Here is a 26,075-nt window from a genome sequence, read left to right as displayed (position 1 = left end):
TTGATGCATTTACAGGAAAATTGAGTAGATGAAATTGAAAATTGTTGGAAAATTTTAAAAACTGAAGATGTCAATATACGATTTCTCCTATATTAAAATAATTAAAGGTAGAAATAACATTCAATTCAGTTTCTATTTCTTGCATCCGGTGTAGACAATTTTTATTTTGCATAAAGATGCGCAATCTAGCGATCAATTATGCTTCTAACTATACACTGTAACCAGAGTTGGGCAAAAGTGTTATTTGGATAAAAATTTTTGCCCAACTCTGACTGTAACAGTATTGCTTAATCGGAACGTTTTATAAGAATAGCATTCTAAATCGAACATTTCATATGCAACAACTTAATACATTTGTGGAAGCTGTAACAGTATGCGGAGTTACGGTCGCCATAGCAGGGTCACTCGAGGTCAGTAACACACTGACAACGGACGGGGGTCGGTCAACGCGGCGAGGCTCTTCTGGTTCCTCGATCCTGTGGAGTGCGTGTTCTTTCCCCATGCCTTGATATCGCGATTGTCCGCCCCGTGGTCCTGACACCATTGTTATCGGTTCGACCCTCGATGACTTTAAGTCGACGACTTTACGACAACGGTCGTAATGGGACGACAATGGTGTCGATCGTAAGCACAAGTCGTGTGTTTCCAATCCACGACGCGAGCCACAGCCTGCACCAAGGAAGCTATAGAAAGCAAGGAGAGCCCAGGGAAATCGAAAGTCCGGCGCGGAATTGATTAAAAATCAATTACCTCGTGAACGTATCGAGAAACGGAGGACTCGCGAACTTCCGGCACGATTGAAACGAACAACAATTGAAAAATTGCATCGGTTCGATTGCATCGGGTTGTCCGTTTGCACGAATTATTCACTGATCTTCGGAAACACGCAGCCTGATGATCGACTGCTTGGTCGGGGGTCAACCTCGTAATTTCTTGCACGATTTCAACTTACCTTTTTCTGGTGCAGAGCGTCCTGCTAGGAGGGGGAAGGGAGGTCAAACATGGTAGAAAGAGAAAGAGGAACCGAGTGACGCGGTGTAACGGCGGAAGGGGGAAAAGCAGGTAGGAAAGCGAGATACTCTTCCTGTGACAGGTGGCAGAGACCTTGGTAAACGTAAGAGCGTTGCGATCGATTACCTAACCGAACGACCACAGGGGATTTTGGTTTGTGAGTCGGTGGTGGGATTCGAAGCCGTTTTTCGAACTAAGCGTCGCGACGGGCTCTCTCTCGCCACTTGGGACACGAACAAAAGCTAAGGTCGACGAACCCGGCGTACACGTACGGGCCCAATACACGCGGCCGGTTCACGCACACCGGCCTCCCGCACGCCCGTACCTATGTACACGCACTCGTTTACTCTCTCTCTCTCTCTCTCTCTCTCTCGCTCTCTCGCTCTCTCGCTCTTTCTCTCACGGGCCACCAGGTACTTTCGTGGTACCCGCGATGCCACGGCCGGTCAAGTCCGGATTCCGGTGACTAAAGTGCCTTCCTTCGCCCGCCGAGCCATTTACATAAGCGTGGACCAGTGTTGGGATATTGCACGGTTCTTTTTTCGCGCATGCGCGACGATTTTAGCGTCAGTAAAGTACAAAGTTGCACTTTGAAGTACAAATTTTTCAATTTCAACATCAATTTTTCAATTTCAACTTCAAGTTTTCAATTTCAACGTCAATTTTTCAATTTCAACTTCAATTTCAATATCAACCCTTCAACTTCAATTTCAACATCAATTTTCCAAATTCCACTTCACTTTCAACTTCACTTTTTCAATTTCCATTTCCATTTTTCAGTTTTCAACATCAATTTTTCAGTTTCAAATTCAATTTTTCAGTTTCAACATCAAATTTTCAATTTCAACTTCAAGGTTTCAATTTCAACTTCAATTTCAAGTTTAATTTTTCAATTTCCACTGCAATTTTTGAGTTTCAACATGAATTTCTCAATTTCAACATCAATTTCTCAATTTCAATATCAATTTTTCAATTTCAACTTCCCTTTTTCAGTTTCAACATCAATTTTTCAGTTTCAACATCAATTCCTCAAACTCAACTTCAATTTTTCAATTTCAAATTCGAATGCAGAGTAACATCCTCGATGATTTTAGCTTTTTACTGTGATATATTTAAATGACTCGATTTTTATTCGAATTTTTAGAACGTAAAAGAATGAAAGTAACATCCACGATGATTTTCAACTTTTCACTCTAATATATTGAAACGAGTTGAATTTTATTTGTGGAATACAAAAGGGGATGAAACTAACATCCACGATGATTTTCAACTTTTCACTGTAATATATTGAAACGAGTTGAATTTTATTTGTAAAATACAAAAGGGGATGATGAAACTAACATCCACGATGCCTTTTTAAAGTTCCAAGTTTCGGTGTCATTAATGAAACAACTTTGATTTCGTTTGAACTTTCTACTGGAACCAACAAGAAAATCTAACTTTCTGTAATTATTTTTGTTTGTCTAAGCTGCGCAATCTGAACGTCAGTGATTCGAGATTGTATAAACGCAGATATAACCGATGGAATCGTTGGTTCCGTCAAATGGTAGGAGTTAATGTACACCACCGGAGTGAAGTCATTAAGCCATGGGAATGCACTTGCACGTATTACCCCTTGTTATATTCACTTTGCTGGCTCTCCCGTCAGTATATTTCATAGCTCACGTGGAATCTCTGTTACGTAGGATACGGGTTTATGAATCCTCGTAAGATGTTATGCAAGATACGTGAGCGAGCCTCCCGTGGCTCTTGACTTTGGTGTACCGTCAATGGTATTCACGTACGCTCTGTACACATGTCGATAGCCAAGCGCGGTTACCTCGAACGTGAACGAACTCATTTACGTAGACGGTGAGTTACCACCGTCTTGCGGTGTTCCGCGTGTGTAGGTAGGTCGCACAGAATGCCGCAATCTAAATTCTGAATCCCATAAGAGTTCCGACATGGCCACTTTAACGTTTCAGCTCGCGTTTCAGGATTCTACTTACGATCACGCTCACTCCACTCCTCGAGATATGATACATCGAGCTTCCATTGTTTTCTATATTATACCTTAATCCCTTTTACTAGACAAACGTAATCCTCTGCTAGAAAACATCGTGTTCAGTGATTGATATTAGCCAGGTTATCTTGCGCATAAGCGCCCAAAACAGTAACTCAGGGTTTAGTCCAGTCAATGGAATTGGAAGGAACGCAATTTTTAACTTTGGAACTTTCTTTGGACTAGTTAGGAGGTAAACATACTAAAAGTCCCCTTTTCCGGTTTTCCGCTTATATCTCGAAAACTATGTGTCCTAACGATAAGACCATTCTATACAAAATTAAAGCTGACCAATTTTGCCACAAGATTGATTCAATTCAGTTTTTCGGTATCTCGCATAGTTTCCGAGATATTCACGCTCAAAGTGCACTAATTGTGCTGAAGAGTTAAATAAGGGAAAAACTTGAATTTTGAGCGCGGATATCTCGGAAACTATGCGAGATAGCGATAAGACTATTCTATATAAAATTGAAGCTGACAAATTTTGCCATAACATTGACTCCATTCATTTTTTCGGTATCTCGCTGTTTGTTTGTCTGTTTGTTCGTCTGTTTGTCCGGTACAAATTTCGCAATTGATTTTATTTGAACTCTCGGTAGACACAGTGGTAAAAAAATGATGTCGTTATGCGATCACTGTCCGCGTGATTGCAGTATAACATTAGCAACAACGAAGAACCGTGTGACTCATGGTTTTCCTTCTCGACCAGTGCGGAGCGGAATCGTCTTACGCTGACACAGAACCGAATTACCGTTGTCCAGCAACGCGCGGACTACTGTCGCGCGCTCGCTTCGGCCCTGAGACAGAGTTCAGATCGTTGTCAACAGAAGTCAGAAGTCTTTGTTTCCACGGAAGATCGTGTGCCGAGATTATCGTTTCTCTCGAACGCGACTGTTTCGACTGTCATTTCGTGGCGAGAGCAGATGCTGCCTTATCTAATGGCTAAGCATAAGGAATAATTGAGAGCTAGATACACGTGTATGTAATCGGTTCGAGTTTCAAACCAGTCAGCGGAGATATCGGTCTGTTGGCATCGACTTTTAGTACCGTTTAAACGGATTCAACGAGGATCGTTTAGAATACTCAGATAGTTTCGTCACCGATGCCGCTGGCGCTATTGTATGCGTGAATTTTGGGCTGGTGGGGACGTTTAAAATTCGTTGGGGACGTTTAAAATTCGTTACAGACGTTCCGCGAATCATGGACCTGCCATAACGGTACTTCGGGACTTTAATTTGGGGAGAGCCAACCGGCGCGGCGACTTGGACAACCTCGGCTCCATGGCTGCTATCCTTCTTCTCCTCCCACTCCACCCACTACAGTTAAATATATTTTAATACGAGCTGTATCTCCGACAAGCAATTGTTGTACGCAACAGGTTTTACGGAGGGGAAATATTATTTAATTAGTCAGTGGTAGACTGCGGATCTTTATACACACACACACAAAATTACAATAACTTCCCTATAAAATCGGGAAGTTGTTTGCCCATTGCCCATTGACAAGCTGTACTTGCAAATCCCAAGGTGAATCTTTTTTTGCTGATGTCTGTTGTGCACTGCAACTCTTGTTCCAAACTTTTCCCGTGTCAGATGGCTGCAAGTGGGTGAGAAATCGTGCGTCGCGTTAGAGGAAACACCCTTTATACCTACATATCCAACAGCAAAAGACTACAAAACGGCTCGCTGTCCGGTGCGAGTTCGTTTGACGAAGCTGAGATTCACGCGCGTGACGCATCGCAACGAGGATCGCGCGTCTTCGAGAGACGCGTGTATATGCTAGATATCCCCGCGTGTTAGAGCTACACACGGCGTGCGTCTACGCAGGTAAACGTGTCTCTTCGGTTGCCCACCTATCTACCTACCTACCAGCCTACCTACCAACCTACCTACCTACCTACCTACCTACCTACCTACCTAACTCGAAACCCGGCTCGCTCACTCCTTCGTTCTCCAGTCATTGAACTCGAAGCTCGTTCAACCCACCAGCTGTTTCTTACTACTCCCCCACTGTTCTCTCTCCTCCTGTCACCTCCCCTCTCCCCACAGGTACTCCCCCCACCGTAACCTCTTCCTGGCCGTGGACCATGCCTCTTCCGACACCTCCAGGCCTAGACTCCATGCTACTCCCGATTACCGGCTAGACCGAGCGAAGGTAGGAGGGTCTTTTCAAGGTTCTTCTTGAATATCGATTCGGCTACGCGACAACCGGGGGAAGGTCGAGAGTTTAGGGTCAACGATCGGGACGAAAACCTGGTCGATGGTGGACATGGGCCGAGCCGATGACTTTCCTAATTTTTCTAATTGTTCTCTATGCACTCGCGAGGTTATATATATATATATATATATTTTAAATAAAGGTACATATTTTTTGTCTTCATTAAAAATCAAATCATTGTATTTAAATTTTCATTAGACTGCGGACTTTATACTTGTACGAGATGCAAACGAGCAAGTGCAATTTAAAATAATGGGGACTTTTAATGCTAATCACTTTTAATGCTCCGTATCTAAAGCGAGTAACATTTAATACACACCTAATATTCAGTATTGTTTATAACGTGTTCGTAACGGGTGATGTCAGAAGAGAAGGTATTCGAAGTTTTCCAGAGGAATTATCGACTGTTTGCGGTCGCGGTTAAGAGTATTCCGAGGGATCGCGAACGTCTGCGTGTAAGCAGATCCGGTGAAATCGGATTTGTTCTCGATTACGCGGATTACCCATTTAATAGGCAATTACGTGGCATCAATTTCGGATTAGAAAGCATTGCGTAATAATCGTGGTTAGCCCTCGACGGAGAATTTTTCCGAGTAGATAAATCTGTCATTTCTTCAGCACTATCTCGCTAGAGGTGGCTTCATATGTTCCGGAAACCGTGTCAAACCGTGCAAAGTCTGAGGAAGCGAAGTTCCGGGAGACTGAAGACCAGGACGGAAATTCGGTAGAAGCTCCCGAAGTTTTGGCAAGCTGACGTGAATTCGAATTTACGACAATGTAGCGAGCCAAAAGGTTCTGCCTCTGGTGGTCTCCTCGGGGAACCGTCGATCTCTCTCTCTACCCCGGCGACAACCTGATTGCGAATCATGTTTGCGCATCAAGAAAATTTCCTTCGTTCCTCCGGCAATAATTTTGTTAAGAAATGTTTACCCTAGGACGGCAAATAAATCCGTGGAGAGCTGCGGATCGGACATCACGGCGACTCACGTGCGAGAGCTTGTTCGGTTCATTGAACTCGTTCCGCGACCTTCTCTTCTCTCTCTCTCTCTCTCTCTCTCTCTCTCTCTCTCTCTCTCTCTCTCTCTCTCTCTCTCTCTCTCTCTCTCTCTCTCTCTCTCTCTCTCTCTCTCTCTCTCTGTCTCCTTGTTTCGCTCTCGCTCCTCGGGATTCGAGGAGAGCTGAATTAATATCTAACGAAAAGTTTGCAAACGTGTCTACCCTTCGCAAGCGAGCTACGATCAAGATTAAATGCATATACACCCGGGGACCCCTCTCTCTCTCTCTCTCTTGCGGTTCTGCTTAGAATGATTTAAACGCAACACGGATGATAGGACGGGAGATTTATGCGGGACGCGGGAATAGAATGGAAGAATTATTTTATAGTAAAAACGACTCCGCATACCGTATAGTTTATTGCAACGACAAGTTCATTCGTGACACGGTCACATTACCAACCGCGCTCCTCGCCGTTCCTACGGACGATCTAAATAGCGATCTTGATCCCTCCGCTCTCCGCCAAGCCGCCATTTGTTTAGACTGTTGAACCCGCGCGCAACCTTCCCCCCCCCCCTCTCCTAGTTTCATAAATCCCAATTTATCGTTTCGTTTTCTTGTTCTCTGTTTAACAAAGAAAACTACGAACAAACAACAACTACAAAGCTACAACTCTGTTTAACAAAGAAAGGTACGAACGAACAAGAACTACAAAGCTACAACTCTGTTTAACAAAGAAAGCTACAAATGAACAACAACTACAAAGCTACAACTCTGTTTAAGGAGGCGTTCGGTAACGATCCTTCATTCTGGTTTCGGCTGAGCAATGTTTGAACTGCGGATTTTGTACTTGTACGTGGGTGTAGAGCTACAAGCTTGATTTAATTAAAAGAACTCATATCTACATAGGATGGGTCACCAGATATTACAACCTTGTATTGCGTCATTATTGTTATTAGAGCTTTCTGAAGACAAAATCATCAAATTCAAAGGCTCGTAGGCCCCGCGGCCGCAAATTCTCAGCCGAGGTTTTCGATGGCCCGCCGAAAGAGCGAGGAGGCGATCGCTCGCGAGTAAACGAGCGGATCGTCGTGTCGGCAGGTATTCGATAGCACCGCAAGGGTCATCGACCGCAGGTGCTACACGCTCGTTCGCTCGCTGGTTCGCTTGCTCGTTCAGCTTGTTCGTCCTCGCGGCTTTGCCTCGGCCGAAACTTACGGCCCGTTGCCTTTTCTATCTCACGCTCGTAAAAAATTTACAGTCACGTCGGGTTTTCTATGCGCGTCGTACCCGGGGACACTGGCCGACGAATAATGCTCACCGTAATTGGTTAGGAATTCGGTGGTTAACAGCTCTCGAATCTCCCTCGCGAAAGTAAGAGTACGGGGTTTCTGAAAAAAAAGAGGCGAATTTCGAAATTTCCCTGGCTACGATGTTTTTGTTGTGTAAATCTCGGGACACCTCTGATTTTTAGTGAAACTCTATTTCTTATACATTATGAACCTTGAACTGTATTATAACTACATGATAGAAAAATATGTATAAAAACTATTTGAAGGTCAACTTCTCATTGTAATAATTCATTAAAAATTATTAAATGGCCACCCCAATCACCAGATTTGAACGCTATTTAAAAATTATGGGATCGACTGGATAGACACAGGTGCGAAACATTTGGCCCACTTCGAAAACACATTTATAGAATTGTATTTTGGATCGAGAATGCAATAATATAACAGCAGAAAGTTTGAAAAAATTGATCACGCGAAAACTGTAATAAAGAAACGTGGCGAAAAGAAAATATAAATATTGTTTTACCTCTTGGTATAAGATTTTTGATTAAAGTTTGAAGTTTCTCATGCCCGTTGTATGAGAATGGCATACTTACGACTAGTCTGCTAACTCAGGACCATACAATGGTCCTTCCTCGTGTTCCAAAAAAGTCCTGTCTGCCTTCAGAAAAATGCCAAAAATAAGAAATCAATTTTTTGACCGGTGATTATTGCATAATTTTGAAAAATCCATAGTACATGGCTAAACGCTTTTCAACAGAACCTTCAATAGCAACAGCAATTTCCATTGTGAAGTAACAAGGTCACCCTCGATAACGTCATCTAATAGTTCCATTTAAGATTGCAATGTAAAAGAAAATTCTTTCTTTTTGTACACCAGGATTATTGAAAATCCTATTAATAGGCTTCGCGTAGGTGTCAACCGGATAATCGGGGTGTCAACGTTACAGCATCGAAAATTAAAAGAATCCTAGATTGGCCGAGCCAATCACCGGGTTCCGGGAACCCGGTGACCAAATGTTAGCTGTCGACAAATCGATGGGTCCGAGATTAGAGTCATCGAAGGTATCGGTGAGCCAACATCCTCCTCCTCCGATGTTAAACAGGAAGACCCGTGGGAGAAGGAGTTAAAGCCGGCTTTTTCGGGCCCCGTGTAACAAGGAAAATCAACAGCTCACGAAACACGACCGCTCGAAAAGAAACGTGGAACGCGATGAGGGAGGGGAAGCCCCCGGTATAATATTCAAAGACTGCCGAAAGCAGCGGGTACTTTTGAACAGGTACCCGGTTCCCGAGCCGATTCACCTCGACAAAACAAGGCCGCAGGCCATTGACCTCGGGCCACCACGTGGCCAGCGATGTCTCCTCGCCATCAAGCCACCTTGCTCGCTTGATTCAAACCAACCACCCGGCCGTCGTGAACCTTTTTCTTGCCTTCCTAGGGCCACCGTCTTCCACTTTTAACTTATATACTCTTTCCTCTTCTTGTTCTGCCTACGATTCGTGTCTACCTGCGGACAGAGGCGTGGCTGCTCGCTATCCTCGACTTCTCGTTGCAGCAGGACACGCAACAATGGAAACGGGAGAGGTGTGAAAGAGACCTAAGTGCGACCTTGTCGGCTTAAACAAGAAATCCAACATTTTTCTTACTTTGGTGTTGTTGATGTTGATGTTCATGATTTGCTGCATTAATAGCAAAAAATAGAAACTAGAGAAATTATGTTTACACTTTTCACTTTACCTACCGGAAGCCTATTAATAGGATTTTCAATAATTGTGCTGTACCAAAAGAAAACATAGAAATTTTCGTTCACATAGGAATCTTAAATGAAACTATTAGATGACGTTAATGACGGTGACTTGTTAGTTCAGAATGAAAATTACTGTTGCTATTGAAGGTTCCATTAAAAAGTGTTTAATCATGTACCATAGATTTTTCAAAATTATACAATAATCACCGGTCGGTAATGTGTTAATAGGATTTTCAATAATTGTGCTGTACCAAAAGAACGCATAGGAATTTCCTTTTACATTGCAATTTTAAATGAAACTATTGCAAAGTGAAATATACAGGGTGGTCCACGCAACTTGCACACCTATAATAACTTCCAAAGTATGCGTTGCACGAAAAAGTTTTGTATACAACAGTTGCATGGTCTGAAGGGATACATTGTGTAGTGTATTTATTTTATTTACAGCTGGACGCGTAAAGGACATATGAAGGTCAACTTCATTTCTTTAAATGGAATGAGGTATTTCTTAATACATCAATCGATGCAGCTGGACATTCGTTATAAAAAAGTACTAACCTTTGCATGTTGAAAAGTTAGTGGTTCAGGAGATATTTCCATTTAAATAACTCTAAAACATCATTACTGTCGTACTAACTAAGACGTTACACAAGTAAATAAACGCTAACGTCTATTTCAATTACAATGTCAATTTTTCAATTTCAACTTCAATTTTAATATCAACTCTTCAACTTCAATTTTTCCATATCAACTTTAATTTCAACTCTTCCATTTCAACTTCAATTTTTCAATTTTATTTCGTTAATTTCAACTACAATTTCAATATCAACCTTTCAACTTCAATTTTTCCATTTCAACTCTTCAATTTCAATATAACTCTTCAACTTCATTTTCAACTTGAATTTTTTCATTTCAACTCGTCAATTTCAACTCTTCAATTTCAATTTTTCAGTTTCAACTTACTTGTTGTACGAATTTACTTATTTGTGTAACGTCTTGTGTTAGTACGACAGTGATGGTGTTTTAGAGTTATTAAAATTGAAATATCTCCTGAACCACTAACTTTTCAACATGCAAAGGTTAGTACTTTTTTATAACGAATGTCCAGTTGCATCGATTGATGTGTTAAAAAATAACTCATTCCATTTAAAAAAATGAAGTTGACCTTCATACGTCCTTTACGCGTCTATCTGTAAAAAAAAGAAATACACTAAATAATGTACCCCTTCAGACCATGCAACTTTTATATACAAAACTTTTTCGTGCAACGCATACTTTGGAAATTATTATAGGTGTGCAAGTTGCGTGGACCACCCTGTATATAATCTAAGAAGAATATTAAGAAGAAGGTAGGTTATGGTTTAACGTTCGTTTAATATTGGTTCGTTTCCAACCACTCATACTTGAGAATAAATATCAACCTGTTGCACTATAAAAATAAAATTTGATCTGCTAAATAATTGTGATCCTACGTTTGCATGTATTTTAATTTTTAATTAGTAGCATTGATATCGTAGTCAGAAGCTTATTCTTGGAGGATCTTGATGGTCATGTAGAAAGGAAGTGATACTCTTCAGCATTGAGAGGAACTTTCCTTTTAAACATGGTGGCAAAAGCACAAGTTCATCGTCGTCTGCATTTGCATTTTTCACTTCCGTGTTGTCAACTCAGCTAAACCGTCCATTAGCACGTGTCATTGACACGAAGGCTCGCGGCGCATTTACCCGCCGCGGTATCAAACTGGAGATGAAGAATCCGTGCTCGCATTCATCCTCCTGTCTCAAGTTTCATTGTTCCGAATGAATCAACGTGCATCGCCGCGCCGCCTGCACCGTGCATAAGCATTTTCAGGCTTGACGCAACACCGCTGTTGAAAATAAATCAACTCGCTATGGAAATTAACGCTATTCTTGCGAAATATTCTACGCGCCTTCAGTGTCTTCTTACGGATAGGTGCCAACAACTTGTTGCTAAACATTCCCACTAACAGTTTCAACACTAACAATTTATGAATTTCGTCTACTCAATTTTCCTATAAATGCATAAAGATCTAGTCTGTTGTACTAGTCTGTTGGCGCAACAATAGTGGTGACTAGACAGTGGATCTTTATGCAAATAAAAACTTTCTGGAATAAAAATAAACTGTAGCGAAGTGGAAGTTTATTTTCTTTGAAAACAGCATTTTTACATTTTTCTATAATAATTTTTTCTAATGGCTTTAACTAACGTAACCTGACCTACACATTTTTCTCATAAATGCATAAAATGATGTTAAACCAAATTACGTTATAATGATAATGGATTTCTTATCATCCATTTGTCAGGGATCATCAACGTTCTCGTAGTATAGGCTGTCCCTGATAATTAAATAATTGATATGATAATAATTAAAATAAAATCTTACTTTCTGAGGCAGTAGCCTTTTTAGATCTGACATCAATTCAAATCGTATTTGTCCTATTTTGTATCCTAGCAGTTTCTGCCAATTTTCAAAAGCGACAATTGTAAAGAGATGTTTGAATCTTGACAAGCGTTTCTTCAAAAGGACTCTTGCAGAACCTAGGGGGGTCATTTGCAGAGTTCATAGATGAAGCATAGAACGGTTATGTATTATATATTTTGCAAAAAGCGATAATAAATTTAATCATTTATTTTCCATGTTTCTCGAAAATGGGAATTTCCAGCCCCGGTCTCCGCTACAATAAGAAATTATACATATCCTCATTTGGGTCCCCCTCGGTTCTAGTCGAGGAAATGTTAACGAAGGAAAGAATCGTGGATCACGATGAAACGAACGGGGCTATCCGTCTTCGAAGGACAGACAATACGATTAATGACACCGCGGGAAGCCTGGAAGCCCGAGAAAAATTTAGTGTAGGGTTAGGTCTCCTCCTCGGGCATCTGCCACTCGATCTCCCCTATACTGGCCATCGTTTCCTCTATCTCTCTGGCCGGCAAGGTCGACGATCCTTGAGAGAAAAGATTATTAAGCACGGTCGCGTTACATGGACCTTCGGTAGATGGCCGCGGTTCGTGCAGCAAGGTGCACTGACCGGAGATAGACACACGTGGACGCGGACCGTGTCGGTGACGACGATTCCGGGGAAGGGAATGAAAAAGAGGGTGGGGGGGGCAGGCTGGAAGGGCTGATGATTTCACCTGAAGCCCCGGCCAGTCATCGGTATACGTGACGAAATGAGCGTCGCGGACGTTTACGAAATTCCTTCTGGCGAACGTGCCACGGTCTCGTCTGTCAGTTTCCTTGAAGCGAACGGGATTTCAGAAGTTTCACGGAGTTTCGGACCTTTATTTGCTTACGAGAAAATGTTGCATGAGTGCGGCTTATGCTCGGTACACATTGTTTCGCAGGGGAACGAGGGTTTCAAACGTGTCCGGCATTTTATTAAATTGATATGATGTTGACTAGCTTCTTGTCGAACATTAATATTAATTTGAACGATTTAGTGGTCACTATACTGCGGATATTTATGCATTTATTCAAGATTGAGTAGACGAAATTCACATTTGTTGAAAAATTTTAACAATTGAATATGTGAATATATGATTTCTCTAGTTTCTATTTTTTGCTATTAATTCAGAGAATCTTTACCTTGCATAAAGATCCGCATCAATATCAATATCACAACATAACATCACAATATCGACATCGCAATATCGACAACATCATAATATCAACAACATCCCAATATCAACAACAGCAGAATATCAACTATAATACATCACAATATCAAGTACATAAAAATATCAACACCGCAATATCAACATCACAATATCAATATGACAACATAACATCACAATATCGACAACATCACAATATCAAGAACATAAAAATATCAACATCGCAATATCAACATCACAATATGATGGGTGACGAAATTGTTTGTCTATATAATCTAAAAAAAATTTGTGTACTAACACATTCATCTGAGAAATGCAAAAAGTTTGAAGGACTACAGTAGAACCTCGCTCATTGCACGAAATGGATAACCGATCATAATGATTCGTAGTATCGATCTTCTTTTAACTCCTCGCACAGTCGTCAGATAATTAGGTTAACATCTGAAAAATGCAAGAAGGTTGAAATATTGATTACAAATAAATCAAATTTTACTTCATCTAAAACAGAACGAGTAAAATTCAGACTTAATTATATAAATTGTTAGTCTTTATATAAATTGTATATTATATTGTAATTTATATTTTTATAAATTATAATTATGTAATTATATATAAATTGTTACCTTAATTGATCAAATATTGTTAGACTTCGTTTAAAACCTTGATGACGAGTGTGACTCGTTAAAATACGGCAAGGGGTTAATGTATTGAAAAATCTGAATGGATTAATATTTCCACTATCTACCCAGTTTGTATTAGTAGTCATAAAGAGGGTTTTGTCCAGTTAGCAGCTCGAATCGCAGGACTGTGCAGCGCACAGTTGGACCTTTCGTCCAAATCGGAGACAAAATCAAAGAACTTTCGATAAAAATGAGGTAGAGCGATGACATTTTTTAAAAATTAAAGCTGAAACATTGCAGAATATGAGAAAAATAGGGATATTATGGTACGAACGTTTTTTAACCTTGAGAAAATTCGTTAAACGTGTAGAATTTCAAGAAATCGATTTTGCAATATCCTGAGGTCGTAGACAAATTTTGAGACCAGATTTGAAATCAGCGTGAAAAAATCCACGGGAAATGAAGTACAGCATGTTCAAAAAAAATTTTATCCGCGCGTGGTATTGGAAAAACCACAATTTTCTCGAAATTGTGCAAGGTTAACGAATTTTCTCAACGTTAAATAACGTTCTTACCATAATCTCCTTATTTTTCCCATATTCTGCAAAGTTTCAGCTTTAATTAAACAAAAATTTCATCGCTCTTTTCTATCGAAAGTTTTTTGATTTTGTCTCTGATTTGGACGAAAGGTGCCACTGTCGGGAATCGGGAACGGAGTCGCTTGCCGCCGGAGGATGCGGTTCCTGTTTCCTTCCCTCCCTTTCGCCAGAGTATCCTTTTTCTCCTAATCGCGCGGCTTCTAGTGACGTAACAGCAAGGTCTTACGGTACCTCTGGCAACGGGCCTACATTACGTGAGAGTCCCTACACGCGACCCGCATGTACGTAGCCTACGTACCTGCGTAGAAGATCCGCTACACGTTGTTTGCACCAGCCGAGCCTCTCTCTTCTCTTCTTTCTCTTTCCCTCCCCACCTAGTACGCTCTGTCTCTCTCTCTCTCTCTCCAATCTCGCGCATCCTCTTTGATTCCCTGGTTCGCTCGGCGCGGCTCATTCAAGCGGTATCCTAAAAAACGATTAACGGTCCCAGAGAGGCAGTCTCCTTTAATCTTCGATCGTTATTTCAATGTATACCTCGATTGTTTCTTAATTACATGCAACGTGTTTGTACCTTCCTCTCGACGACGCTGCGCCGACTCGCCGCGCCGCGCCGCGAGATCATCGGACGATGACTAACAGTTTCTTGCCCCCAGCCACCACGCCGCTCTTTTCTTACCGCCAGTGATTCACACACAGACCGTTTCGAAAGTCCTGTCAAAAAATTCGCTGTACTGCCGACGTCTCGCAAACCAGAGGAAGAGCTCCGATATAATTCGCATACCTTTCGTCTCTCGACGATACGCTTTACGGCGTTCTAACGCGTCGAAATGCTCCTCTTAGGCTCCGGCAATTAAAGTCGAACGGGATCGCCTCTGAAAAAGACTGAAAAAGAAGATTTGTTTGCTCGTATCTTGCTGAACCTTTTTTATGGAATACGTCTGCACAGGTTTTGCTGCTTCTCGAACACCCTGTACAATATACAATAATTCTAGAGTTCAATACGAACGTTCCTTTTTGTTAGATCTTGTTTCTTGAGTCGATTGTCGAAAACAGAAATTCAAGAAAAACGTGTTTTTGTTAGTTGAGGATTGTGTAACAGTATTTCGAATATCTTTACAGTTTTGTATTTCACGAATTCACCTATTCACTGCTGATTTTAAATCTGGTTTTAAAAATTTCTTAAGTCAATTGTCGGAAACAGAAATTAAAAAAAATCGTGTTTTTGTAAGTCGTAAATTGCGTAACAATATTCATAGAAATTCTCCTAATATCTTAACAGTTTTGTATTTCACGAATGAATGTACTTACTATACTAATTTTAATTTAGTTTCTCAGCGCACAATTTTCTCAAAATTGATAAGATGTTTTAAGCAGCACCAGATAAATACTATTTAGTACCTATATGTATAAATTCTTAAAACACTGTTTGATATGATTTTTACAAATTAACGATTCAACAAATGCAACACCAGGTTAGGGATTGATGATCGGTAAGATTCATGATAATAAATGTAGGAATCTTGCGAAACTATCGAAGCTAGAAACTGTTTAAAGTGTTTGCAGTTTCCTATTAAAAGGACGCTAACTGACGCGCAAATGGAAAGCTAAAGGTAAATTGAAATGTAAGTGTGTCCTCGTTTCGTTGTATTTTCTTCAGCACCATTATATTGAAGGTGATATTGATTTTGATACTAAAAACATTCATATACATATACCTACAACCCCGTGGCAGAATGTTTCCGATCGGAGGCATTGATACGGATTTTAGAGAAAACATTCACAATTTAGAAATATAAAATATTAGTTTATGGAGTTAAAACTGATGGGAAATGAAAACGGGCTTATTAACGAATGAAAAACAACAAAATAACATAAGCTTACATTTATTATAACAAAGAAACGAGAAAATAAACAAAATGTTACACGGAAAAAAGTTCCCGATTAATAGATCAGCTGGAAGAAAGTTTCCGATTCGATTACCACTGCCCCTCACCAAATTTGTTCAACAATTACTAAAATTCTTATACAGTTTTTTTTGCGCTGATTCCGAATCTGCTCTTAATTTTCCCCCTAGACGCACAGTTTTCGAGAAACTTGATTTTGAAGAAAAAACATATTTCTCAACTTTAAACAAATATTGCGATGTTATTATGAAAGATATTGGATTGTTCTTTGCAGCAAAAGATTCTGTAGACTTTCCCGAATACAGTGATATCCAATATTAATACATTATGAATGTTTAAACATGTTTAAACAATCGTTAAAGATGGAAATGCATCACTTTTGCCTGAATTGTTGCGGATATTTTTCAGTTCAACTTAAAAAATAACTGTCTGGTGTAACATCTAACTGTATCACGCGATAGAGCAGACTTTTATCTTGAGAAACCACCCTTAAAAGTTTGCAATATCAACGTTTTTTCGAATCACAAAGCAAAATATCTTTTGACGGGATACGACGCGGCGAACGGCCGTACTAATGGCGGGCGCCACTGGCGGCAATTCATGTCGGGCGAAGATATTTTGCTTTTTGATTCGAGAAAACGTTGATGTTGCAAACTTTAAAGACTGGTTTCTCAAGATAAAAGTCTGCTCTATCGCGTTATACAGTTAGATTTCACGTCGGACCCTTGGTTTTTGAGATAAACTGAAAAACATCCGCAACAATTGAGGCAAAAGTGATGCATCTCCATCTTTAACGATTGTTTAAACATGTTTAAACATTCCTAATGTATTAATATTGGATATCACTGTATTCGGGAAAGTCTACAGAATCTTTTGCTGCAAAGCACAATCCAATATCTTTTATAATAACATCGCAATATTTGTTTAAAGTTGAAAAATATGTTTCCTTTTTCAAAATCGATTTTCTCAAAAACTGTGCATTTAGGGGAAAATTAAGGGCAGATTCGGAATCAGCGCAACAAACTCTATAAGAATCACCCAACAGTAATTTTTGAACAAATTTGGTGATGGCAGTGGTAATCGAATCGGAAACTTTCTTCCAGCTGATCTATTAATCGGAAACTTTTTTCCGAGTGACAATTTGTTTATTTGTTCGTTTCTTTGCCATAATAAATGTAAGCTTATGTTATTTTGTTGTTTTTCATTCTTCAATTAGCCCCTTTTCATTTCATTTCAGTTTTAACTCCATAAAGTAATATTCTATACTTCTAAATTGTGAATGTTTTCTCTAAAATCCGTTTCAATGCCTCCGATCGGAAACATTCTGCATACCTAACCGGGACGAGCGTTAATATTGCATAATAATTAATATTAGTATTAAAATGAATATCTTCTTCAATATTACTACAACCTAAGAAAGGAACAATGGCCTCGTGATAACTAAAATAGAAGATAAGAAAAAAACAGTTTGGATTTTAATCTCTCCAAATATGTAAAAATATGCCCGACTAGCGTTTCACCTCGGAGCGTGACGGATCAGACTCATTCACTGTCCAGCAAAAATTGTACACGCGGAGTGGGGGGGGGGCCTAAGGAAGTTCTCGCCCCAAAAACGAATTTGAAAATCTAATCAAGTGGACATCTAAATACGTGGACGACCACGTGTGAATGAACGATCAGCGATTTCGGGGTAGTCGATCAGAGCGATATTTGGTATGTAAGCGGCGGATCTGCAGGGTCATCGACGTTACGTTGTTTTCCCTTGTTTTCTGATCGGTATGCGCGGGTGCCTCGCCGCGCGACGCCGACAGGTGAGCAGAGTACACAGGCGTACATCCACACGCGCGCGCATAGTACGTACGTATGTAAGATACAGTTAGGAGTACCGTTCTGAAAATGCAACGGCTCGTATCGAGCCGAAGAGAGCGAGGAGAGTGTTCTCTCGGTTGTAGTGTTCGCCCGTATACGTGTACGCGGGTCGAAGCGATGAGCGGCGCGGCGCTTCAACTGAAACGGCGCGGCGGCGGAGGCAGGGATCCAGTCGAAGGGGGTATAACGGTAGCGACGAATTCAATGGCACCGGGAGAAGACGATGAAGCACGGGGCACGCGGGGTACACAGAACCGCGCGGGTTTCACGCGAAAATAATTACAGCAAAGTCCCAATCTAATTGTAAGCCGATTCTCGGGTCTGTGCTGTGACATAGATCGGGACCGGATACGCTCCGTGCGTCGCAAGAAGTCCCTCTTTCTTACAATCAAAGAACTTTAAGGAATTCGATATTTTCCATTTTGTTCGACGATTTTTTTGGCTGACTTTTTTGATTGATTAAAAACATTGGGCTTTATACTTCACCTTAAAATACCGAAATTATTTTCTTGCCAACCAAATACATCATATTTGGTGTCGTTTCCATGAGAAAAATGCCACGAATATGTTGATCAAAAAGTCCCATAAAAAAATAATGAGAAACAAAGAAATTTTGTAATTGGATTAGTAGTGGTTCACACCGGTGGTTTACACTGCTCGACAAGAAACCAGGGCCGGCCTACTCTATAAAGGGGTCTGAGTGCAAAAAACCATTTAGGGGCCCCATATTTTTTGCAGAGTAAAAGAAAATTGGCAAACACGAACATACAGGGTCAGTCCGAAGAAGTCGGACAAATCTTAGGACAAAGTTACACTGTTCGAAGGGCCACAAGGTCATTTTTTTATAAGATTTCAGCCACGATTCCGGCTACCGGCGTACGGCCTGGTTGCTCGCGGTTAGGTCAAGTCCAGCAATCCGAACAGGAGTCGGCGATACGACAGACCAGAGTCACTGAAGCCGACTTTCCATTACCGCTGTCCACATAGTTCCACTGTTATTCAAATTGCCGCGTGTCGCGCGGCGTGTACCGATAACAAAACAGCGGTCCAATCCGAGTCGAACGGGAACACACACATACACTCAGCGAGAGTGGGAACGAATATATTACGGTAGATCGAAGCTCGCCTTAAAGGGACGCGACTATTCGCGTTGACCGACAATGCTCACCCCTTTCGACACCTGCTGACCTCGTTTTTCTGCGATCCCCGTTGATCCTCGCGTAACTCCGAGCAACAAGAGACAAAATATGCTCGAGCAGGTCCATCGCGATCGGCTCCGTCGTTTCCGGAGAACAGAAGCGACAGGGGATGAGATGGCAAACTTACCGTCTCGAAGACGGAACGGCCTATCTGACCGAGGAATACAGGCACAGCTAACGGATCGAACGCGAACAGAGCGGGTAGAGCGGTCGGTGGCAAGCGCGTGCGCACCTTACCCCTGAATCTTCCGTCGAACCAATGAAACACCCTCTTACGCTGCCCTCGGGGGCTAGAAGATTCCGACGTGTTTCGAAGAATTTCCCTGAGAGAGATGTGATCACAGAAAAATAGCTGATCGAACCGGGATCGAGAGTGTCGAAAGAGCGGGCCCGGAAATCCTCGGGAAGAGAGGACGTTGTGCGAGAGGGTTGAAAGGCTGTCCGTGTTCGGCGCGAGTCCGGGCGGGGTGGTAGCAAAACGGTGGTGGCTCAACACCGGCTGCCATCTGGCGATGGTCGTTCCAAGCTCGAGCCACTGCTCTTCCCCGTGAAGTGCATAGCCGAAACGAGTCGTTCGGCACCGAAACGTCATCAGCACGAGCTTTTCCCGAAGGATCGAGGGGATTCTGTGCGCGACGCGATTGACACGCGTGTTCCGTCCGCTCCCGTGTGCTCTCTGTGGGGTGTGTAATTGTCCCGTGTTGCCTTGCGGTGGTGTTGCTCTTCCGGAAACGAAATAACGAAACTGTCACGCATATCGCCGAGCCAGGATCACGGAGAGACGACGACAATGACGTAAAGCCCACGAGGCCCGAGTGGATTCGACTCTGGTGTGACCCGACTGGCAACGCGCGCGGACCTCCCGGATTCATGGCCGGGCCACCGTTGTCAATCGTGCCCGAGACTGCCCCGGTCCTGTGAGCCCGGGCTGTGCGCGAAATCGGACGGATCCCGATATATATCCTGGCCCTTGATCCGTGTCCCGGAGAGAGACTGGACAATGATCGATGTCGCGGAAGTACCTGCGCGACCTGCGATGATGCCACAATCCTCTCGCGATCACAACCTCAAACTGGCGAGGTGTCTGGTGGACGATTGAACCCTTCCCGGACCTAGCCAGCTATATCACACACAGACTATCCCGTGTTATCTACGATCAAGACTACACCTGGGTGTCGACCCTTCTTCTCGTCCAGATGTAGCTCTCTCTCTCTCTCCCCCGTAGAACGTAAACCAAGTGACAGGAACACTGTGAAGCGAGCGAGAGAGAGACACGACAGAGCGGGAGAGAGAGAGATGACGTTGAACGAGGGGCGAAACGTGATAGAGACCAGGAGTTTCGAATAGCCCCGCTCTGCGTTGCACGACTACTCCGTGTTGAACCGGAGAGAGCTGGTTGTTCGCGGGATATCGACCGAAGGCCGCCAGCTACCGAATTAGTCGTGAATGAAGGTCGCGAACGGACGTGTGTGCCTCTTCCCGTAAGATCAACCGTTCCGATAGAGCCGCGAGTACACTCTCTGGTTCGGAAACCGACCAGCAGAGCCGTTGCCAGAAACCAGCGAGGTTCCGAAAACGCGCGAGAAGTGTTTTCATCGTCTTCGGCGAGGTTAGCCGCCGCAGCGAGATCCTCCGATGAATCGATGCGCCCGGATTGACGAGGGGGAACATTGAAACCGAGAGTGTGCGGGCTGCTAGATGTAACTCCCTCGAAATACGGTTCTCTGAACGAGACCTACTGACCTATCGACTCGACTCTCTACACCCCTCCCCGCCTCTCCAACCCCTCTGCCCCTCTCTCTCTCTACTGGGATCTCCACCTTCTTTTTTTTACTTTTACCCTTTAATCCGCGGACACCTAATCGAGCAGCTAGGTCGACGCATCCGGAGGACAGCGACCGTTGGAGGAAGTGTTGTGTTTGTTGCGTGCGAGAGTGTGTCGCGTCGCGGGCAAGGCGACGTAGCTGCGCGTACGAGCGGAGGCGCGGGTGAATCGAAGAGAGTCGTTCTTTGAACGAGACCCACTGACCTATCGACTCGGCCGCTCCGCTCCTACCCCCAGCGTCTTTCTCTCTGCACACCCTACTTCTCTCTCTCTCTCTCTCTCTCTCTCTCTCTCTCTCTCTCTCCGCCTTTCTCCCCTGCGTGTGCTGGCGGTGCCGCCGCGTACCTGAGCGTCCGGACGTTCGCAATTCGTACACCCCTCGAGAAGAGGGGTGGCCGCGCGACATCGACCCGCGCGCATTCACGAGACAAACGAGTGCCTAAGGATTATCTGAATCGGTACTTTTCTATTTGTGTTGAGCGTCTGACGCCACGGTGACTCGGTGTGCAGGGTATCTCTACTCTTTTACTCTCCTTCTCTCTCTCTCTCTCCCTTTCTCGTCTGTCTGATTCTCTTTGGCGTGTAGGTCGTCAAGTATTGCTAGGGACTAGAAGACGAAGAGTGCCTAAAATTGTATGCCTTCTTGACTGATTCTCGACGCGCACGAATGATCCTCTATTTTCTCGCGTTCGAGACTGCAGAGATCGGTTCGAGCAAATTTTTACGCGGACAAAGCTCGACGCGTGACAGTCGGTAAACAGTGCCTCAGATTATTATCTACTCTCGACTGATCGACGGGCAAGCATCGTTCGTCCGGTTTCCTTTCGCCCCATCGAAAAGGAACAGAGACAAGCTTCAGGGACAGATTCACACTTTTTCATTCTTCTTCCTTCCCACGCGTCTGTCTATTCCCCCCAGGATCCTCCTCCTCCCAGAGTATCCTGCGTCCTGTCACGTACACAGACAGTGCACCCGACAAACGTTATTGGAGTCGATCACGCCTTACGTCCTCGAAGAATCAACGTTCGCCACGTTCGCCAGCTGAATCGAATCGTCGTCGAACTTTTACCGGGTGAAAAGAGTGCGATCGATCGACCACGGGGCGGTCTCGACGGTGCGTCTTTAATTTCGCCCGCGGAAGAGATGGCAGCCGATGGATCTCGCGAGGGAAACGAATTCACGAGACCGCGCGCAGTTCACGATGTCCAGAGACTGTCCGACAACGGAAACGAATGTAACAAGAAGAAACAAAGTGTCCCGACCGGAAGTTGTCCGAGTTTAGAGCAATACCTGAATATAGCGAGCTCCCTGGAGCCTCGAGCGGCGAGAATGTTGTCGGGTCGTGTTTAAACTGAGACGGACAGAGCATAATAACTCTCGAGAGAGAGATATATAAAAAATGGCGGAAAGTGCGGCGAGTCCAGGCTCCGTGCAAGTCGCTGCGAACAGTCCGCAGCAACAGTCGCAACAACCGCAACAACAACCACCACCGCAACAAACGCAACAGACGCAACAACCGCCGGATATAAGCAGCTCGCAGCTGGCGTCGCCACCAATCACGGGCACAGGTACGAATAGGAAACGATCGAGATCTTCCGGTAGGGTTATACTTCAGATCTATCGACATCTCAATTAGATGTTTTTGTTCGATTAGCAAAACGTTCCTTCGCGAACCTCCCCTCTCGAACATCGTACCGTTTTCGCGGAGCATTGCGATTTTGTTGCTCTTTCAATGCTCGTGTTACGTTCCGAATTAAACGTTCTGTTAGAGCCATCGAATTCTCTGTGCTTTCACAAGAAAAAGAGTACAAAAGATTTATCAAAGTTTTGATAAAAATGTGTGCTTCGAACATCTTTATAATTTCAATAATTGAAAAATAAAAAGTATGTATGTAGTCTTTCAATAATTCATCGTAAAGAAACGTTGTGCAAGAGTATAAAAACGTCCTATTGTAGACTCGTAAAATTTTTTACAGATACTATGACGCTATCACTTATTTTTAGATTTCATATTGTTCGTTTATTATGAAGTTTTTCCTCACTTGAAAATTATCTTGCATGAGTGTATTAACCCTCTTACGTTCCTCAGGTTGGAAATTCACCCGATCACTTTTTTTATAGTGTACAGTAAGGAGCATAATTGATTTCACACACTTTAAATAAGAACAACTTTTTTAGGAATGGACCAAACGACTTCAATATCTCTGTCAAAGCTAGACAAATTAGTTTAGTAGATGATGTGTAAAAAATATGTTGAAAAAGTGCATCTGGATGGAATTGTGAAAAACAATAGTAAAAATTGATTTTTGCAACTTTTTTAGCTGGGCCTATATAAAGTGTATACACTCTGAAAATTTCATTGAAATTGGTTAAATGGTTTACGAGTTATAATCCTGGAATCGAGTCTACCCCTTTAACCTTTTCAGTAACAGTTAATTAATCGAACGAGTAACATTTTTACTTACTTGTGGCGTTGTGGTATCCTCGTTGATCAAATCTTTGGTGCCCCAACTCTACTTGTCTTCGCGAAGTCGCTGAAAGGTTGAACTGCAATGCTATTTGCAGATTCAAAGTGTAAAGAACAAATAGGTGAAATGTTGTCATGGGGTATTCTCCAACTATTTCTGAGGAGCGTATGGGGGTTAAAAAAGAAGTTGTTTGACTTATATATTTTGCAATTTAAACAATAGCGGTTTGCAATGCTATTTTCCAAGTAGAAGCGGTTAAACTAGCGCAGCGGGACGTGCATGAGCAAGCGCCATCCAATTAAATTTGAAGAATAGAAGGCAGGATTTGATCCTTGTGTTTCTGAAGTGCTCAATTTGGAACGTAACACTTTTCTTTGGATAAAAATGCACGAGTCTCTGGCGAATTGTTAGCAAGAAATCTTGGGGAGGAGAGAGAAAGGCTCGGCGAAGGCAGGAAGCTGGCTTAGCGAATGAAAGACGATGGTCGCGTTAGGCTTTTTTATTCTTTTTTCCAATGGTACCTTGTTCGCATAACGAAGGATTATTGCAGCGGGCATCTTCTGATAAACTGGATCGATGCGGGGAACAATATTCTGTTCACTCTTGAACATTATGAACATTAACGAAGAAATTCGAGTTCTTTACGTTTCGAAAATACCTGCTTTTATCAATCATTCATTTCATCTACTCAATTTTGCTATAAACGCATAAAGATCCGCAGTCTAGTGATCAGTTATGCTCGTAACTGTGTTTTCATGATAATATTACAGTAAAGTCGCGTTTACTGTCCTTGATCGGCTACGCGATCACTGTCCAGTGTTTACCCACTCCACTGGCATGCTGTGCTTCTCTACGTTCTACTTTCTTTCGAACTTTCTACTGCTTTTTGAACTCTCGATAGACACAGTCATAAATAATGATGTCGCCATGCGATCACTGTCCGTGCAGAACACAGGCTGCTGGACGGTAAACGCGACTTTACTGAGACTTTTAATATGCAATACGTTTCTCTGTTTCAATTATAAGTCCGCTGGGAGATCCTCGCGATCCTATCGCCGAAAGTTTTTCATTACTCTCGAGAGGTTCGGCTACACGGCCATTTCGTTTCCATCCTTTAATTGGCTCGAGTTACCCGCTGAAAAGTTTCATCGAATGCAAACGATTCTTAAATACATTGGAGCTGACGTATTTCCAGCACAAAGTTGCGCATAAACACATACATTCAATCAGTGGCGCATCCAGGATGCAATCTTGGGGGGAGGGGGCCGAGTTGAACCCAGCCCTAGGTTTTGCGTGATGACCTTTTTTTTAGCCAACATATCTGTCAAGGGCTATTCCGCGATTTTAATTTTGGAAGGTAAACATTTTTTCTTGGGGGGACTTGGCCCCCTGCCCCCCCCCCTGGGTGCGCCACTGCATTCAACGATTATATCTAAACAGAAATGTTCTGTGGTTAGCTAGGAAAAATACACGCATAACAAATGAAGTCCGGGGGTAGGGAAAACAGTGAAACGCACTCTCGAGAACAGACATGTCGAACAAATTGACATTCGACTTGCGAAGTCCCGTAAGCGAAAGCAGCTCGTCAAATTAGTCAGAATCGTACGACGAAGAACGGCGAAGCAACAAGAAACGCAATTAACCGAACAATCGCGATCCGGCGCGTGAGGCGATCCATCAGAACATAGCATCCCCATTAGCGTGATCGAAAAACAAAAGACCGAGGAGGCGACGCGCATAGCGGACGCTGCTCACGCAACGTGGCCACTCCTCGTGGAATCAGGAACAAGGTTCAGAATCCGCTGTGTTACCATATATCGATCGGCGAGCAGCAGAGGAGAGCCGAAACGTTCGACAAACGGATCTTCTGCGATGATCGGCGATCCGTTGGACGTGAATCTTATCTGGTCGCATCAATCCTGTGCGGACACTAGGTGCAGAATGTAGAATGCAGAATGCAGAAGGAGGAAGAAGAAGAAGAGAAGAACGGCTGTGTTCGGCGAAGAGAGCGATCGTGGCACGAACGTGGCCCCGGCGATAGAGGTAGCATAAATCAAAGCAGAGTTAGCAAGCCCGACTACGCTGGCCGGAGAGACGGTCGAGGTCGGCTGTGTTGTTCTCGGGGCAGGCAGCGAGTCGGTTGCATCGCGTAATGAAGGACTATTACTCCTCTCGCGCTTGGGTTGCGCAGCGAGACGGAGCGGGCCGATATGCCGGGACGATTTTCGTGCACGCTTCTCATCCCACGAGGGACAGGACGAGACGGGAGTGAAAGGGGCAGAGAATGCAACGGCGGCGGCGGCAAGAAGAGAAGAAGAGAGCGAGAGAGTCGCGTTAGCGGATCTGTCGGTCGAGTAACGGAACGCTCTCGAGTACCGCTAGCACCGGCTCTGACGCGGTTACCGGACACCGTTACTTCGGTGATCCGCGAGTGTATATACCCACCACGTGCTGTCTCACCGTTCTCTTTGAAGCACGCGGCGTGGCGCGGCTCTCTCGGCTCGGCTCGGCTCGGCTCGGGTCGGCGCGTTCGGCTGGAAGGATAACGCGAGCCAGGCGAAACGCGCGCGAATTCGACCAACTGTGGAAAAATCGTGATCCCCCTTGCGCGCCAGTGACGCCGTCGCTTGCCTCCGCTTGTCTCACG

The 26,075-nt window shown here is 43.3% G+C and overlaps 2 protein-coding genes across 10 annotated transcripts in view; one reads left to right on the top strand and one right to left on the bottom strand.

Moving 5' to 3' along the window:
* On the bottom strand, positions 1 to 20,236 carry LOC143217560 (uncharacterized). 3 transcript variants are annotated; one of them, XR_013010840.1, is made up of 6 exons: positions 19,105 to 20,236; positions 14,945 to 15,045; positions 14,735 to 14,874; positions 13,568 to 14,629; positions 3,169 to 13,385; positions 1 to 3,063 (listed from the first exon to the last, which is right to left on the bottom strand). XR_013010840.1 is itself a non-coding variant. In XM_076441969.1 (4 exons), exons 1-2 carry the CDS (start codon positions 19,725 to 19,727, stop codon positions 15,000 to 15,002), a joined length of 669 nt encoding a protein of 222 aa, XP_076298084.1. In that variant the 5' UTR covers positions 19,728 to 20,236; the 3' UTR covers positions 13,568 to 14,629; positions 14,735 to 14,874; positions 14,945 to 14,999. The 3 variants fall into 3 exon arrangements, 1 of the variants encoding a protein (XP_076298084.1); XR_013010841.1 differs by lacking the exon at positions 1 to 3,063 and having other exon boundaries at positions 10,567 to 13,385; positions 13,568 to 14,363; positions 14,462 to 14,629; XM_076441969.1 differs by lacking the exons at positions 1 to 3,063; positions 3,169 to 13,385.
* Positions 1 to 26,075, top strand: part of Hr3 (nuclear hormone receptor 3 ROR-beta) — a 179,198-nt gene that overhangs the window by 3,845 nt on the left and 149,278 nt on the right. For 4 of the 7 annotated variants that reach the window (XR_013010839.1, XM_076441960.1, XM_076441951.1 and 1 more), the window contains exon 1: positions 21,180 to 22,558. The exons of 1 other annotated variant lie outside the window; for it this stretch is intronic. Coding sequence is in view for 5 of the 6 variants with exons in the window: in XM_076441960.1 (XP_076298075.1) it covers positions 22,360 to 22,558 (199 nt within the window). In the remaining variant the exon portion in view is untranslated. Of the gene's footprint in view, positions 1 to 21,179; positions 22,559 to 26,075 lie in introns of those variants that run through there. 2 more of the 7 variants (XM_076441961.1, XM_076441952.1) reach the window with 1 other exon arrangement.

The sequence above is a fragment of the Lasioglossum baleicum genome, chromosome 17, assembly GCF_051020765.1.
Source record: "Lasioglossum baleicum chromosome 17, iyLasBale1, whole genome shotgun sequence".
NCBI classification, from domain to species: domain Eukaryota; kingdom Metazoa; phylum Arthropoda; class Insecta; order Hymenoptera; family Halictidae; genus Lasioglossum; species Lasioglossum baleicum.
Note: the sequence above shows the minus strand (reverse complement) of the source record. Positions and strands in the feature narration are given on the sequence as shown.

Coding starts and splice junctions, on each gene's coding strand:
- LOC143217560 (XM_076441969.1), bottom strand. CDS start 19,727: ATGACGTTTCGGTGCCGAACGACTCGTTTCGGCTATGCACTTCACGGG. Junction 15,046..19,104: donor GTCAGCAGGTGTCGAAAGGG/GTGAGCATTGTC, acceptor CTTCTTTTTCAG/TCTTTTTCAGAGGCGATCCC.